The 17,967-nt window shown below is 43.8% G+C and overlaps 1 protein-coding gene across 1 annotated transcript in view; it reads right to left on the bottom strand.

The window, feature by feature from the left end:
- KMT2A (lysine methyltransferase 2A) overlaps nt 1-17,512 on the bottom strand; it is a 75,323-nt gene extending 57,811 nt beyond the window's left edge. Inside the window, exons 1-2 of the mRNA XM_067039024.1 lie at nt 17,078-17,512; nt 14,894-14,992 (exon numbers count right to left, since the gene is read on the bottom strand). Coding sequence (XP_066895125.1) covers nt 14,894-14,992; nt 17,078-17,512 — 534 coding nt within the window. The remainder of the gene's footprint in view (nt 1-14,893; nt 14,993-17,077) is intronic.
- Nucleotides 17,513-17,967: the final 455 nt, after the last annotated feature.

Here is a 17,967-nt window from a genome sequence, read left to right as displayed (position 1 = left end):
GTGGCTGAACCCAGATTTAGACCTAAATGATGAGAAAAAGACAGACATATAAAGATCTAGGTGGCATAGTATTCTAGCTAGATAGTAAGTACAAAGGCCCAGAGACAGCAATGAGCATGGCATGTATGACAGACCAAAAGGCCAGTGTGGCCGTGCAGCAGAATGAGTGAGATGAGAAGAGCTGGTGCTGGAAGAAGCAGACCTGACCAGAGGCCAGATCATGTAAGGGTAAGAAATCTGGATTTATCTAAGCAGTGGGGAGAAGGGAGATGGGGGAGAGATACCAACATGTTTAAAGTGAGGGAATAGGGGCTTCTCTGGTGGCGCAGTGGTTGAGAATCTGCCTGCCGATGCGGGGGAAGCGGGTTCGTGCCCTGGTCCGGGAAGATCCCACATGCCGCGGAGTGGCTGGGCCCGTGAGCCATGGCCACTGAGCCTGCGCGTCCGGAGCCTGTGCTCCGCAACGGGAGAGGCCACAGCAGTGAGAGGCCCGCGTACCGCAAAAAATAAATAAATAAATAAATAAATAAAGTGAGGGAATAGTAAGATCTGACTGATTTACACATGGAATCCACAGTTGTTGTGTGAAGAACAAACTTCACTGAGGTAAGAACACAAGCAGGGAGATAAGGGAATAATCCAGCCAAAAGATTATAATGGGTAAGTGTGGGGTTTTGGTAAGAGAATTAATAAGAGGAAGTTGGATTTAAGGTATTTTGGAGGTAGTACAGACAGAACTTGCTGATGGGTTATTTGGAATGCGAATATAGAGAGAAATCAAGGGTAACTCTCAAATTTTAGGCCTGAGCTACTGCGTAAAGGGCAGAGTCATTCTGAAACAAGCAGAAAGGAGAAAAGCAAGACTTTCTGGACATGGGAAGCGTAAGATACCTACTAAATATCCAAGTGCTTCAATGCATACCTGTTTCCTTGTCTGGGAATAGCAGTGGCTACCTCAGCGGGTGGGCAAGATTAGGTGAGATAATACATGTGAAGCACTGAGAATACTGCCTGGCCCACAACAAACACTCAATGAACGCTCATCATTCTTCTTATTATTATGCAAATGGAATGTCAAATAGGCAGCTGGAAATACAAGCCTGGGACTCAATGAAGTAGTCAAGGTTTAGAGACAAAGATTCAGGAGTCCTCAGCATACAGATGAGGCCTGGATGAGGTCACTGAGGACAAGTGCACAGATAGACAAGGTGGCCAAAGGCAGACTCTTAGGTGATGCCAGCATTCAGGGGAGTTAAGCAGAGGAAGGAAGCCATACAGAATACTGAAAATTAATAACCAATGAGTTAAGAAAAAAGCAGATGAGTGTAGTGTTACAGAATCCAAGAAAAGAGTGTTTCAGGAAGGGAGTGGTCACCTGGTTCAAATGCTGCCCAAAGGTTGAACAGGAGGAGGACTGAGAATTATCTATTCAATCTGGCAAGAGAGAGGCCCTTGAGGATTTTGATAAGAGCAATTTCCTAGAGTCATGGGGATAAAAGCCCAATTGCAGGGGTTGAGGAGTGGCTGAGAGGTGAGAAAGTGGCACCTGCAATTACATACTGCACTTTCAAGGAGTTCTGTTGTGAAAGGGAGCAGAAAATTGGGTAGTAGCTGGGGGAGGGACCTGGGGTCAAGGGTTTTTTAAAACAACGATTATATTAAGACAGTTAGACAGTTTTATATGTTGATGAGAGAGAAACTGGTGATGCAGGAGAGAGGGGGAATAACTGCAGGAATGACCCTGAGTAGATGAGAAGGGACGGAATCCATAGTACAAGTGGAGAGTAGCACTTCCTCAGTTGTAGAAGGCAGTACAGGAAGGGGAAAGCTATTAAATACCCTGGGAGTACTTTAAATATCTTGATTCATATATTACACTTGGTATAACTGACTCTCAAGAATCAGTAAATCAGTAAATGGAGACTACTACTTGAATTGCTCCCAAGAACAGTTCTGTTAATATTAGTTTTGAGAGCTTTGGCCTTCAAATTACCAACTTCCAAAGTATCTTGCAAGGTATTATAATTTTAGTATTTATATTCACGCTATATTTTAAGCCGAGCTCAGTAAAGAGAAATTAGACAGTACGTTCCAGGAGGGAAGGGGGGAAGGGACTTGTTCAATACTAATGCCCCAACACTTGGTCATCTGCCTCGTACATAAAAGATGTTCTTTGAAAAATAGATTAGATTTCCAGTCACCGTTACTTAACTCTGTAGAGTGCTATGTTCATGAATGCCATTCAGGGGGAAGATGAGCCTCTTTGCAAGCAGTTTTTCACCATTTGTAAAAGAAAAAAAGATAGTGACACCTGTAAATCATTTCCAAGAAGTTAATTTAACAATGATGTTGTTGAATTTATAAGAAGGGAAAAGAATAAAATACTCAAGCATAGTCAAATACACAGATATCAGGAGACAAACTTCTTAAGCCAAAATGGTTTCTGAAATCCAAGCAGTCTAGAAATGTACACAGTTACCGAACTGACATCATAGTCTCTTGTCAACAAAATGGCAGGGACAGGGCCAAGGCCAGATTCTCTCTGGCTATTGGTGCCTCAAAGAGAACTGTGGCTGTTTGAATGAATAACAGATAAGAAGAGATTAACACTGTTTTAAATATGATCTCTGCCTGATACTGAGAAATGTTAACCCCCAAAGTCACCTAGAATTAAAGAGTGCAAAGACAGTAATACAATGTTCTTCAATTACAATAGTTGGTAAGATTTTCACCCACACAAGAATGAAATTGTTTTCAAATATTTAATTCAAATCTACCTAGCAACTGTCACCTAAGAAATACAAATGAGGGCTTCCCTGGTGGAGCAGTGGTTGAGAATCTGCCTGCCAATGCAGGAGACACGGGTTCGAGCCCTGGTCTGGGAAGATCCCACATGCCGCGGAGCAACTAGGCCCGTGAGCCATAACTACTGAGCCTGCGCGCGTGCTCCGTAACAAGAGAGGCCGCGACAGTGAGAGGCCCGCGGACCGTGATGAAGAGTGGCCCCCGTCTGCCACAACTAGAGAAAGCCCTCGCACAGAAACGAAGACCCAACACAGCAAAAATAAATAAATTAATTAATAAACTCCTACCCCCAACATCTTTAAAAAAAAAGAAATACAAATGATACCCACTTTGTAATTAAAGAAAGAAGTATCTCCTCATCCTCATTCCATTAACACCAAGAGCAAGAAGCAAAGATGCTCAAAACAGCTAAACAAATGAGACAGGTGAACTCCAACCATCCTGTTCCGGAAAAAGAGGTAGACAAAAAGAAGCTCATTGTCTTAAAAAAAAAAAAAAAAAAAAAAAAAAAAACGGCAAAATGAATGCACTGCATCAGATAGTAAGCTATACAGATTCTTGGCAATGCCCCAAATTACTTCACAGGACCTTAAAAAACAAACAAACAAACAAAAAAACAAAAATCAGGACTTCCAAACTCCTAGGTTCCAAGTCTGAACTGGTTTATCTACTTGCTGAAGCAGAAGAAATAAGCCCACTTAACTAACATACTGTAGAAATTAAATCAATCAGCACAATGACGGGGTTTATTCTTCTCTGTTTAACAGGAAAGTACCACAAAATGACTAGATCCACTTGAATAGGCTGGAAAAATTAAACAAACACCAACACTGTTTTCAGAGATGGTTCTTTTTATTACAAGAGGTTTGGGTCCTCCATATGCCAACTTTCAGCAGTTAACTTCATTTTGAGCTATATGTTCATTCAACTACAAGTTTCTACTATAAAATTTGCAGTTTTTTCTTCCAGCTTGTTCTGATCTTGCTGCAAAAGTCAGGTTGCATCTTTCCTTCTGGGCTGTCGAATGATCAACAGCAACTAAAGTAACATTGAGAAATTCACAACTTTCTTTCCTCTAAAAGTAAAGAGTTATCTCTCCAAAAAGCCAGTTTTCTGAAGGAGCAAAGTGAAGTTACATGACAAAAGTAAACATTCTCTTTGGCAAAACAACAAAGCTACTAAGTCAGCCAACACAATTTTGACCAAACATTTTTGAGGAATTAATGTTCAGTATATGAATTGGGAAGTTTTGTGTTCTTACTACCTTAAAAAACCAACTGACTCTTCTGACTACTACATCATATTTGGAAGTTCATCATCACATTCTGAGAAGCACACATTATGTGGCATTAACTTACTTAAAAAAAAAGTCCCTGGTACTTTATTAGTCTAACACTGGAATCTCTCAAGTAGAATAAAGAATCATGAGAATTATTCTTTGCTGTTTATAATCTTTTGCTTTCTGAATTTATATCTGTATGATTAGCAATTAAAAGTTACGGGAAAAGGGGCTTCCCTGGTGACGCAGTGGTTAAGAATCCACCTGCCAGGGTTTCCCTGGTGGCACAGTGGTTATGAATCCATCTGCCAAAGCAGGGGACACAGGTTCGATCCCTAGTCCAGGAAGATCCCACGTGCCGTGGAGCAACTAAGCCCGTGCACCACAACTACTGAGCCTGTGCTCTAGAGCCCGTGAGCCACAACTACTGAGCCCACATGCTGCAACTACTGCAACCCACGCACCTAGAGCCCGTGCTCCACAAAAAGAGAAGCCACCGCAATGAAAAGCCCGCGCACTGCAACAAACAGTAGCCCCCACTCAGCCCCGCTCGCCACAACCAGAGGAAGCCTGCACGCAGCAACAAAGACCCTATTCAGCCAGTAAATAAATAAATAAATTTATTTTTTTAAAAAAAGAATCCACCTGCTAATGCAGGGGACACGGGTTCGAGCCCTGGTCCAGGAAGATCCCACATGCCGCGGAGCAACTAAGCCTGTGCGCCACAACTACTGAGCCTGCACTCTAGAGCCCACAAGCCGCAACTACTGAAGCCCACGAGCCTAGAGCCCATGCTCTGCAACAAGAGAAGCCACTGCAAGGAGAAGCCCGCTGCACCACAATGAAGAGTAGCCCCAGCTAACTGCAACTAGAGAAAGCCCGCACACAGCAACAAAGACCCAATGCAGCCAAAAATAAATAACTAAAATAAATAAAAATTTTTTTTTTTAAGTTATGGGAAAAGTATGACTCCCTTATATTTCCAATTCCCAGTTTCTCAAATGACACCAATTTTACAATTAGGGAATCAAGCCGCCCTTCACTTTGCCACCACTTGCAGAATCCCTGAAACAATCCAGCTTCACCTTTTTTTTTTTTTTTTTTTGCGGTACGCGGGCCTGTCACTGTTGTGGCCTCTCCCGTTGCGGGGCACAGGCTCCGGACGAGCAGGCTCAGCGGCCATGGCTCACGGGCCCAGCCGCTCTGCGGCATATGGGATCCTCCCAGACTGGGGCACGAACCCATGTCCCCTGCATCAGCAGGCAGACTCTCAACCACTGCGCCACCAGGGAAGCCCCCCAGCTTCACCTTTGAACTCCAGTCATTTTATGAGATGGTCTGGTTAACAGTAGACATCATTTACTGTATGAAACTTAGAAAATATTCATTATATTTTTAATATTTAAGGCCAAATAACCTTAAATAAGCCTAGTATCCATTTATTTACAAGAAGGAAATTATACACAATTCCAGTACTAAATTCCAAAGTCCAAAAGCTTCAATAACCCACTCAAGGCTTTGGAACTAAGAGCTAGTAGGAAAATGAGCTGGTGTTAATATCAGCTCTGCCCAGACTTTTGGTAATCTATATGAATAATCCCAATTCACAGTTTTCATTCTGACTATACCGGAAATGCTTTCTGCAACCCAACATATCTAAAAAGGTTTCATTCTAAGTAATGTTAGCCCTCCTCATGGCCTCAAAAGCCAAGGGTCAGAGGCCTTTATAATCCTCATTCATATGAAGCCAACTTATTAGACTGGAAAGGATTTACAAAGCACTTGTTATAATGCATCCACAAGCAGTGATACCCTTAACAAGGGATATTCTGAAGCACAGCTCTTTAGACTACAACTGAAAATGGACATAAAAGCTATAAATATTTATTTGTTTCCTATCCTGAGACCACACCTAATACTTTCCCTGGTTTCTCTTGATGTTTAAGGTTTCCCTCTTAGCTCCATTTACTAAGTTTTCATTCTCCTATAAAATCATTTCATAAAGACATTTCTTTGGAGCTTACTACTGAAAGTTAATTATTGCCATAAATTGACAATTCAAATACTTCTTAGTGAGCCAGTGAGACCCTAGGACCCCTTGGGGAATATTAAAAAGTATAAAACATGATCCATGCTCTCTAGGATCTAAATAGAAATATACTTATTCAGAGAAAGAGAAGGTAGCTTGAGAAGTCATTTTACACATACATAGGCAGGACTCCTGTCCTTTAAAATTCACCTCCAGAGAAGATCATAAAATTATTTCGGTCATCTTTTTGCCATCACTATAATGAAAACCATCATTAGCAACAAGTTCCTTACACAACTACCCTTTGCTTCAATTTAAACCTATTTTTCTCTTATTTTAGCATCAGTAGAGCTGGAAAACAGCTGGTTACCATTCCTAATAATGGATCCATTCATGTTTTTTGAAGAGTTATTAAGTTGCCTCTTAACTTTTCATTCTCCCAACCTTTCCTCATAGGACTGACTTCCAGTCATATAATCATCTTTTGAGTCTCCTAAGAAACCTCTCCAAGGTATCCTCATCCCCTCTAAGTTGAGGAACCTAGAAGTGGAAACAACACTCAAGTAAGCAGGTGATCAGTGCCAGCATTATCTATATGAAAGATGATGCCATCCCATCAGGATTCCTCAACATCACTTTTTTTTTTAACATCTTTACTGGAGTATAATTGCTTTACAATGGTGTGTTAGTTTCTGCTTTATAACACTCAACATCACTTTTAAAGCCTCAATCGGTACTTTTACAAAAAAGTCCTTTGATGGCTCTTAAGACTTTCCGCTGCTGTACTTAAGTTAGCTTACTATTTTTCAAAATTACTCAAAATTATCCTGCTAATAGTCTTGAACAACATAATAGCTTATGCGATATGTCCTTGCAAAGTGTTCCTAGAAGTTGTATGTATACCAAATTTTCAGTTCAACAAACATTCACTGATCACCTTCTATATGAAAAGTCACCACTGTTGGGCTTCCCTGGTGGCGCAGTGGTTGAGAGTCCGCCTGTCGATGCAGGGGACGCGGGTTTGTGCCCCGGTCCGGGAAGATCCCACATGCCGTGGAGTGGCTGGGCCCGTGAGCCATGGCTGTTGAGCCTGCGCGTCCGGAGCCTGTGTGCTCCTCAACGGGAGAGGACACAACAGTGAGAGGCCCGCATACCACAAAAAAAAAAGTCACCACTGTAAACAATATAAAACATAAATGATGACTCAGAAATCGTCTGTGTCTTAAGGAAATAATAATCTAATGGGGGAAAGACAGACACAATCAAAAGTATTTACAACATAAAGTATTCTGGAGTAAATTCTTGTAGGGTAGGTATAAAGTACAGTAAGAAAACAGGAAAGAAGTTGAATTTCAGCTACTAGTGGTATCCTGAAAGCTTCACGGAAGAGTCGGGATCTGGGGATCTGAACTGAGCCATGCAAGATGAATAAGTCAGAGGCAGGTCAAGATGGGAAACATTTTAAGGCAAAGGAAAGGCATTAGCAAAGGTATAAAGACAGGTACACACAGACTGTGGAGAACATCTAATAGACTGGTAGTTCAATATGGCTGAAGCACTTTAAGTGAAAATGTGTGTTCAGGAGATAATGTTCAAAATGTAGAAATGTAGGCCAGCTAGATTATAAAGGGCTGGGAATTTTAAATCTTATTTTACATTCAGTGAGTAGTCAAAGGGTTTTAGGAATAAAGTGACAGAATCAGATCTGTATTTAAGAAAACCACTGGCACCACTATACAGTGAAAAGGAAGGCAGAGAGACCGGTTAGGAGCTTATGGTTTTAATCCATACAAAGGTAATGGAAATTTAAAGTAGGATGGTAAAAACAGAAAAACAGGGACAGATTAAAGAAACAATACAATAGTATCACAGACAAGCCTCAGAAATGTATTGGATGGGGTGAGAAGAGAAAGGGACTGAAGGTACCAGAGTGCAGAGAGCATGAACAAGCCTTCAAATAGTTACAGATTTGGATTTGAATTCTGGCTCTGCCACTTACTAGCCATATGACTTAAGGAAGTCTAACGTGTCTGTACCTCGGTTTCTTCATCTGTAAAAGACAGTATATTAAGTATTTCAGCAGAGCTTTTTTTTTTTTTTTTAAGTGAAATAAAACAGAACTATATTTTTCCTCCTTAAGGATACTATCCTCTACTAGGTAAAGTTTAACTTGTTTTTGACTATTCTACTTGTGGTTATTTTTATTTCTCAAGTTAAGTTCCAACCTACAACTTAGCATCTCTTTCTGTAATTAAATTGTTAGCTGCACTGATCTCCACAGACCGACACTTACTCTCCCTAAGCTAAAACTTGAGAACAAATGTCAAATAGTTACCAAGTATAGATTAATGAATCTGAACTTGGGGGCCAAGAACCCTGAAGAACCTCGGCATTGTTGTAGGAAATCACCAAGTACTCATACTCAAAAAGATAAGGAACACTAGTTACAGGGACCAAGGTAGCAACCCCAATATAGCTGCCTTGGCTTGACAGTTATGCAACTCATGAAGGCACTGCCTTCCTTGGTTACCTACCTGCCTATTTACTGTCCTGTTTGTGCCTTATCGCTAATTACATTCTAGTCGGATACCAACGGTACCCACTGTTACCAAGATGTGTGACTGGCTTCAGTTTGGTTCCACCTAGCTTACTGATGAACTTGACACCCATACCAAAATCAAGAACATTCTAAAGTCAAGATTATAGCACTCGAATAGGTATATATGTGTACACATATATATGTATACCTCCAAGTAAAATAAACCTGTTACCTCGGTGGGGGAAAAAAAAAAAAAAAGATTAAGCACTCCTGTCCTTTCAATCTGAGTCCTAATAATAATTAGGGATTCCTCTGTACCAGGCAAAGTGCTAAGTACTTTGCATGCATAATTTCAATTAAGCCTCACAATAATCTTATGAAGCACAATTACCACTGATTTACAAATGAAGAAACTGAAGCAGAGGTTAAGAAAGTTTTTCAAGGTCATTCAGCTAATAAATAGTGGAGCCAAGATTTGAACCCAGGCAGTCTGAACCCAGAGCCCATGGTCTTAATAGCTCTTAATTACTGTGCTGTACTATCTCACACTATTACAGATTACATAATGAGATTCTGTCCTTCCTTTGTAAAGGTATTTATATATGCACAAATAAAAAATCCTTGCTGGAGAGAGTACAAAAGGATTTCCTCATTAACTAAGCTTAAAGAGATGTTATCCACATGGTTTTACTGCTTATAATTAAAGGCAATAATCTAGGGACAATGTTGTAATGCTTGTGTTTTATCTAAAAACCAGTCAATACTCATGGATGGACAGAAGTTGACTACAAGCACGTGTAAATATTTATTCCTTTAGGTGTAGATATTTATTACAGATACGTGTGATTAACTACTCCCCAGTTTTTAGAACTGAGATAGTACAAAGGAGAGCTTAGTGAAAAATAATTTCTCCAAAAACACTCCTCACAAGTAATATTACTCCCCTAATTCAAGACAGAAAGCCACAATTACTTTGATGCTGTAAAATGAGAATGAAACAATGATGCTTCAGCAAAGCGTGGACCATAAGGGTTGGATCTCTCTAAAACAATTCTAATGTTATAAAGGTTCATAGCTCTTACTGATGAGAGACATCAAAACATCTACTCCCAAACACTCCAACCAAACCCAAAACACAGAAATGCAAGAAAACAGATAAAATATATGGAAAAAACTCCAACTCCAGAAATAAATGGCAGTTGAATAGATCCTACCCACTGGTGCCCCACAAGGCATTGCTGAAGCGATAATTAAAGGTAAAACAGCTGGGGAAATCCCTTTAGTCTATTTGTCCAATAGAAAAACAACTACTCATTTCAAAGAAAGGGGAATTTTCACACACAGCACAGAAAACTGCCAACTAACTCTTACATTTATATCTTTAACTGTTTCCTTAAAATGAAAACTCATTAGAATAGTTGCATTCAAAATCTAAAAAGTTAAACCAAGTTTGGCCTCTAAGAAGTTTCATACGAATCCTATAAGGGGATTTATATCATCCAAAACAACTACAAGTCACACAACAACATTCTTCTTTCAAATGTCTTAGTCTTTAAAAGCAAACGCCTAGCAGCACCTCCAGCCTCCTGATTGGCTTCCCCTAGTGTGTAACCTGACAAGGTACAAAGCTCATTGAAATATTTAACAGTGGTGGTATGGATTTCCTTGGATAGATCAAGAAAAGCAGCTCATCCTTTTTAAAAACATAAAGAACCATTTTATGGGATGCCATTCTCTCAGTCCAAGTGTCTCTGCATTTCCTCAGGGCTTTCTCAGAGAACTTATTGAGGGGGAAAATGAAAAGGCTAACAAAAGGACCCCTTTTCTCTCCCTATTCCCAACATAATCCACCTCAGCCACAGGGCCAGTTGCATCCACAGTCATAAATGCCAGCAATTAGAGAATTAGGCCATAAAACCACCCACTCAGGTATAAGAGCCCAGGCCTCCAGCTTTATTTCATGCATGCCATAAACTTCCTTCTTTCAGGCCTTCTTCACAACCAAGGAAATGACAATAACAACAACAGAAAAGTAGCCCTTTGTCTGCCTCATACTGATGTGATCAATGAAACCATCTGGGTCCAGGTGAAATATTCAAGATTCCTTCTTCTTAATAAAGACTGCATTTCCTCTAGCATGGCACATATAGATCCGTTAAAGGACATGCTGTATTTTGAGCACTAACATAATGGGAACTAGAGTGAAACTACATTTTCCAGAAAAATTACTTTCCCTTATTCTGAAACTGCTCTAGAAACCTAGCCAATTCCTGATCTTCTCAAGAAATACTGGAGGCTACAAGAGTATTTTTATTAACTCAATAATTTATAGATCCTCCTGCAGCCTTTTCTAATCAAAAAAGTTAATTCAAATATCAAAGTAAACTCTATGCTTTAAAATCTGTCCACACAATTTAGGAACAATCAGTAATTTCACTTGATTGTCTTCACAGCCACAAAACCCCCAAGGTCTGTGATATACTCCATAAGCTTTTATTTATCAAGCTTTAAATCAATCTAGATAAGACCCAAACAAACATTTTGTTAATAGTAAACTCTTTAGCTTCCTTCTTCCTACTAGTGCCTATAGGGTTAAGAATCTGACTAAAATGTAGGTACCGCATGTCAGACTCATTAGTAATTTAACTTTTCTTAATTCCTGAAAATAACATATGCAAACAAAAGAAGGTCCCATCCCAGCAATCCTAGAATAAATTCTTCCCAAAGTAGTGATAGTTACAAAGCTTCCCCCTTTCTCATAGGTCTATGCCACTGGGCTCTCCACCTTGGCAGAGGAAGAATGGAAAGAGACAAGATATTCACAAAAGGCCGGATTGAAGGCCTTCAGTTAAGTGCTAGAAGGAAGCTGAAATTCTGTGCCAACACTAGTGGAATGTGGGCAGGCACAAAGAGATCTTAATTAGGAGACCTACAATTAAAACAGTGAGTCTCCAAAGGAGAGAGAGGCACTGCAGTCTGTTATGCCTCAGAGCAAGCGAAACAAGTATTGCCACCCCACCAGCCATAGGGCAAGGAAGGCAACGGTATTAAGCCTGCACAGCTGCTCTATGGAAGGCCAGCTCCCAGGTGAGCAGAGATGGGAGGGGAGTCAAGATGGGAGTATTTTCTCTTCTCAACTTCCAATCAAAAGATCAATCACTATTTTGTGAACCATGATTTCCTACAAGAGCATATGCCTTAAGATAATTAGACGGAAGGTAAAGATGGGGACAAGTGATATGCCTTTCAGTGAAAGATGAAGAAAAGCTCTAGACTGCATTTGTGATGCTCAGTACAAACCAAAGTACGTTTTAGAGCGTATTCACAACTACTCCCTGCAACGTAGGTACCATCACTTTGGATTTGTAAATACACTAGTGTATTGGATTTTTTTTCATTTAAAAGCTCACACACCTAAAAGAATACACCACCTAGACTGAAAATAATTTCCCTTTTGGAGAGTCAGGAATCTACAATATTGAAAACATGAAAACAAATTTAGCCAAACAAGAGGGCCTCTCAACACCAGATAATGAGATATACTTAAAATTTTATCTTCACTTTTCTTATAAATGAAATTGGTCAACTTCAGCAAAGAACTCTTTCCGTAAAATCCTTACATTCTGTCCATACAATGAAAACTTTCCCACCAAGTTCAAATTTCTCTTCCCAATAATAATGGCAGTTTAATGGCAAATGTACACTCTGATATTAAAAATTACCAAACAGGGCTTCGCTGGTGGCACAGTGGTTGAGAACCCGCCTGCCAATGCAGAGGACATGGGTTCCATCCCTAGTCTGGGAAGATCTCACATGCCGTGGAGGAACTAAGCCTGTGCGCCACAACGACTGAGCCTGTGCTCTAGAGCCCGCAAGCCACAACTACTGAGCTCGTGTGCCACAACTACTGAAGCCCACACACCTAGAGCCCGTGCTCCGCAAGAAGAGAAGCCACCGCAATGAGAAGGCTGTGCACCGCGAGGAAGAGTAGCCCCCGTTTGCCACAACTAGAGAAAGCCCGCGCACAGCAACGAAGACCCGATACAGCCAAAAAAGAAAAAAGAAAAAAAAAAATTACCAAACTTGCCACTGACACTGACTTTTTAAATAAATTCAGAATAAGAAGTTCTGACCTCAGCAAATAATTAATATAACAGAGAGGAATCAGAATACTGGAGGAGAAAAGATTCCTGAGCTGACATTTAGCCCAACCTTTTCATTTTACTGATCGGAAGTTTCAAGTTAAAAGTGAAATTGTCCAGACTGGTGAGTGACAAAGATGAGTGCCAGGAGAGCCCATGTCCATCGACTTTCACAAGGAGGGGCTTCTTCTAGTCCACTTGTGTTCTCTGCTTCACTTTCCTTCTGCCCAGCTCAGGATTAGCTGTGAAGGCAATGAAGGAGCAACTCCCACTCTTGGCACATATGCCCAACGAACATTAAAAAAAACAAACACAGACACTCTCCCACTCCAAGACCACCATCTTTTCTAAGCCCAACCCAAGAGCCCACCGTAGTCCACCCGAACTAAACTGCCAATTCAAATACAGACAAATACATACCAATGTTGTGATTCGGTTTCCATTTATATCTAATCAGAGTTCACCATGTTATGATCAGGGTGGAAATTCTGCTTTTAACATTTTCTGAGGTGGTAGAAATGGTAACTGGATTATGAAAGTAATAAACAAAGATTACTTGCTGATAAATAGACCATTTCTGGGGTTCATATTAAAACAGCCCAAATTCTAGTCAACAGAGAGGATGCTGTACTATGTTTAATTAGATGGCAAAGTAGAGTCACACATATACCACCTGAGACAATCCTCAGAAAAGTGGGACCCTGATACCATGCAGGGGAAAGGGAAGGCGAAAAAAGCAGACCTCTGTGATTTCTCACAGTGCTCAATCAAATAAAACTCTAATTCTACTTCATAATTGTCACACAGAAAGCCCAAATAGGAGATCAGAAACACCTATATACTTTTAAAAATAATCCCATTCTGACAGACCTTGGTCATGAAGAACTCTTACATGTAGTTATTACCAGAGAGATATCAATCCCAAGGGAAGTTCAGAACCTGTGGCAGTAAAGGACAAATCTTCTACAGCTAAAGGAGTTTAAACAGGGAACTGATCTGGAAGTTCTGTCACCTTCCAACCACCTTAACTTAGTAGTTCAATAAGTATTAACTTATGTTTTGTTATGGAGAAGTTATAGTCATTATTCACTTAAAGCAAACCAGAATTTAAAGAGGCTAGAACCCTTTTGGATCACAAACCATGTCTTCAAGAATCCAGACAAGCCTTGATACAGATCTGTGAGCAACTTCTGAGAAACAATCCTTAGAACTCGATGTCAGCCCCTGGGAACCCTAAACCTCCTTGTTGGAACTTTATCATTGATTTGTAACACTCTGTAACAAAATGCTTGGTTTCCACCTTGAAAACAACCAGGTCAAAGGATATAATCACATGGTTTAGTACTAAGCCATACCATGGGTTAGCACTCTTGAATGCATACCATTAACCCATCCTAGATTAACTCAAACTACCACATAAAAGGCTCACCAATAGAACAACAGCTCATTCAAGCCTAATACAGAAAAAATACTGAAGTTTAATGTAAGGAGTCAACCACTTTCCTCATAATGAAGTAGCAACTACTGTTCAGGCAAAAGTTTTAAAGAAAAAAGTATTAATATGATCTTATTTGAAATTACTGCATTTCCTTGACAGGCTTTATTTTACACTACATACTACTGCTAAGCAAAATAATGCCAGTGGATAAGAAAATGTTAGCACCTGATTAAAACTTTAAAGGTGATTTGTCAAAGACCAACAGATAAAATATTCTGGTGCCCAGACATTAGGTCCCTGAATCCAGGTGACTCTCTTTCTAACCAGTCTCTTGAAAAGCTATCATTGGAAGCTGTCAGCATAAAACTTTGCTTTTGAATATGTGATAACAACATTTGGAATGTGAACACTTGGTCCTTCAGTATAAAATAAATAAGCATGCTAAACAAGAAGAAAATGCTTCTCAGGATCCCCTTAAAAACAGACTAACTTCTCCTAATAGAGATTTTCTTATTATACTCAAATATACATGGGGCTAAAATTCTACATATAACCAGGCAAGTCTCAATTTTGAAAACAAGCAGGTAAATGAAATGTCAGTAAGTCTATTTTTTTTTTTTTTTTTGCTGCTGTATCTTTTAAAAAAGCAAAATCAACTCACATTTAAGCACCAACTCCATGCAAGTAACCTGAACGGTTCAGTCTTTTTGTCATGTATGAGGCCTTTGGTTCTCCAACTACATGGGATCTGTGTTGTTAGCTTAAAAAATACAGAATTGGCCTTTCAAAAAAAAAATAATAATCTACAGCAACCAATAAATAGTCTCAAACAACCCTGCTGACTGCAGCTGCCTTCTGAAGGCTGGGAAAAGGAGGTGGAGAGAGAGCAGAGAGAGGCAGGGAAAAGGGACGCTGCAGCTAGCTACATCGCAAGGAACACGCCCCCATCATGTCCTCCTTGCTCTGTCAGAAGGCGGGTTGTTGTCAGTCTCCTGATCAGGATGCCTTAGAAACGATTTAAAAAAGGAGGCAGGAAGACTAACAACTAAAAAATGCCAGCTCCTTGAAAGGAGGGGCCAGGGTCCCGGGGATCTCCTCCCTCCCCTTCTGCCCAGGATCTTTCTGTAGATCTAAAGGGGTGCGGGGCACAATAGGGGACGAGGGGTTTGCCCAGGATATTTTGTGTGCACCAACGGCAGAGCACGCAGGAAACGGCTGGTTGTTATCTTTCCCTTTCTGTTTCAATCAAGAGCACTCCAAAGCAGCACCCCCCTACCCCCCTCCGCTTCAGCCCCTAGCAGCTGCTCTTCCTCCTAGCATCCCCCATCCCATTCTCCCCCTTCCCCTACGATTCAAACTCCCCCTTCTGCATCCAATGTAAAACAAATGCGCAACGCCACTGGCTGAACCTGAACTCAACTTCCCTTCCCAGGGCAACTTTCCTTTTGGCTGAAGGGGGCTGAATAATGCCTATCAAAGCATCCCCATTCTCGCCCCAGTACTAAATGGGGAAGGGGCAAAGCTGGAGATTCTTCATCCACCTTGGGTCCCCCTCAGACAAATCAGAGAGAGAACGCTAACTCCTTCTAAGGAATAACTTTGCTTCATAACCCTCTTTCTCTCAACCAGAAGCAGCAACCACCACCGCACTACAGTAAAACTGTCCCTTATCTACTCTCCTCACCCCAACCCTGCTTCCCCCACCCCTTCCAAGCCCCAGGATTGGCCTAGGAAAAGGTGGATCAATAATGAAATGACGGAGAAAAGGAGAAGGGCGGGAGGGAGCTAGGTTTGAAGACTGCGTGCTCTCAGGCGCAGTGGGTGGGGTAGGAGAGCAGCTGCTTCCCCTGGGAGGATGCTGCCCAAGTACCCCACAAACACCGCCCCTCACGGGGCCCCCTTCCCCAGAGCTGGAGGGAAAACCTGCCTCCTCTCCAGGGGGAATGGTGGAAAGCTGCTCTTCTCTGAGCCTAGGGGACAGTGGACAATTTTCCCCTCGAAGATGCCACTAATCCTTCATTCTAAAGGAGGGAAAGGGTGGAGTGAAGGTAGAGTAATCCCCTGCTACCAATAGGCTAGAAACTGCAGCTCTGTAAAATGGGGGAAACAGACTGCTGTAGGAGGAGATCGCCGTTATCTTCAGAGGGAAAGAAGGCGAAGGGAGGCAAGGTAGAGAGGAAAGTAGCTTTTTCCTGGTGGGGAAGGGCGGGATGACGGGAGGACCTCTCCGCTGGGGGTAGGGGGGGTTCGGGTGGAGGTGAAGGAAGGGGGAGTGGCTGGTAGTGTAGGGACCTGGCCCGGGGACGGAGCGAGGGTTCATCAGGTTTTCGAAAGCAAGGTGCTAGAAGGGACATCGGTCCCCAAGGGTGGCAGAAGAACGTGGCTTTGGATGAGGCCATCCCCCGAGAGATGCCCAAGAGGAAAACTGCCCCAGGAGTAAAACATCTGCCCAGAGAGGGAGGCGGGGATGTGGCGGGATCAAGTCTCTAGGAGGGAGGGAGGGAGGAATCTCGCTCGGATGAGGTAATCTGTGAAAGGGAGGAGGGGTTCAGTCCCGGGATGGGAAACCCGGGCGAGGGGTCTGTGCCAGAGGATGTGGGGAAGGGTCAGGGGAAGGAGGGTGGGGGTCAAACGCCCTCGGCCAGATGGGTCCGAACCCCGGGGTGGGGACGCCTGGGGGTCTGCACCGCTGGATGGGGGTCCCGAGATGGGAGGGCCATCTGCCCCGGGTCAGGGACCCCAGGATGGTCCCCGAATTGGGATGCTCCACAATCCCGGATGGGGGAGGGGAGGGGGCTCCGCAGAGGGTCGAGACCCCGGGCCTGGGGGTTCCTCGCCCCCTTACCTCTCCGCTGCCGCCTCCCCCGCCGCTCTCCCCAAACACGGCCCGGAACCGGCGCAGGTTGGTGCCGATGGCGGCCGAGACCTGCAGCGCCGCGTCGAAGCCCGGGCCCACCCGGAGCAGGGCCGGCCCAGAGGAGGCTGAGGACGATGACGAAGACGAAGACGAGGCGGACGACGAGGAGGCTGCTGAGGCGGCGGCCGCTCCCCCTGGAACCCCAACCCCGCCGCTTCCCGCCGCCGCCGCCGCCGCGGCCGCCACAGCCGGGGGGGAGGGGGGCGCCCCGGGGCCGCCGCCGCCGACCAGGGGCCCGGGGGGAAGCAGCAGGGCCGGGACGCGTTGCCGCGGGGCGCCCCCTAGGCCCCGGCGCCCCCCGCCGCCGCCGCCCCCGGTGGTCCCGGGTCGGGCGGGGAAGCGCCACCGACAGCTGTGCGCCATGTTCGCCCCGTGAAGTGAAGCAGCGAGAGGGAGAGGCGACAACACAGGGGGGCGGGGAGGCGGAGGGGGGGGCCGCGGGCCCCGGAACCTGCCTGGCCCGCTCGGCGCCGCCCGGCCGCCTGCTCCCCGCGGCCGCTATGCCGAGGGCCGGGCCGCGCCAGCCGGCCCAGCAAGCTGTATAACGGGCTCGGGCCCGCGCTGCCGACGCCGGGCCGCGGCTACGCCATCCCGAGGCCCGGGCCGCAGCCTGCCGCCCGCCCGCCCGCCCCGCAACCTGGATAACTGCGTGCCCCGCCCTCCGGGAGCGGCATTACTCGGGAAAAGGAGGGGGGAAGGAAGCTCAGGAGCCCGACGCGGAGCGCGGGTTCCGGGGAGAGGGGGAGGGGCGAGGACTACGGAGAGGATGGAGGCGGAGGGAGGCTGGCCGCCTGCAGCCTCGAGAGCCGAGAGGCCGA

Source organism: Kogia breviceps, chromosome 7, assembly GCF_026419965.1.
Source record: "Kogia breviceps isolate mKogBre1 chromosome 7, mKogBre1 haplotype 1, whole genome shotgun sequence".
In the NCBI taxonomy this organism is placed as follows: Eukaryota; Metazoa; Chordata; class Mammalia; order Artiodactyla; family Physeteridae; genus Kogia; species Kogia breviceps.
Note: the sequence above shows the minus strand (reverse complement) of the source record. Positions and strands in the feature narration are given on the sequence as shown.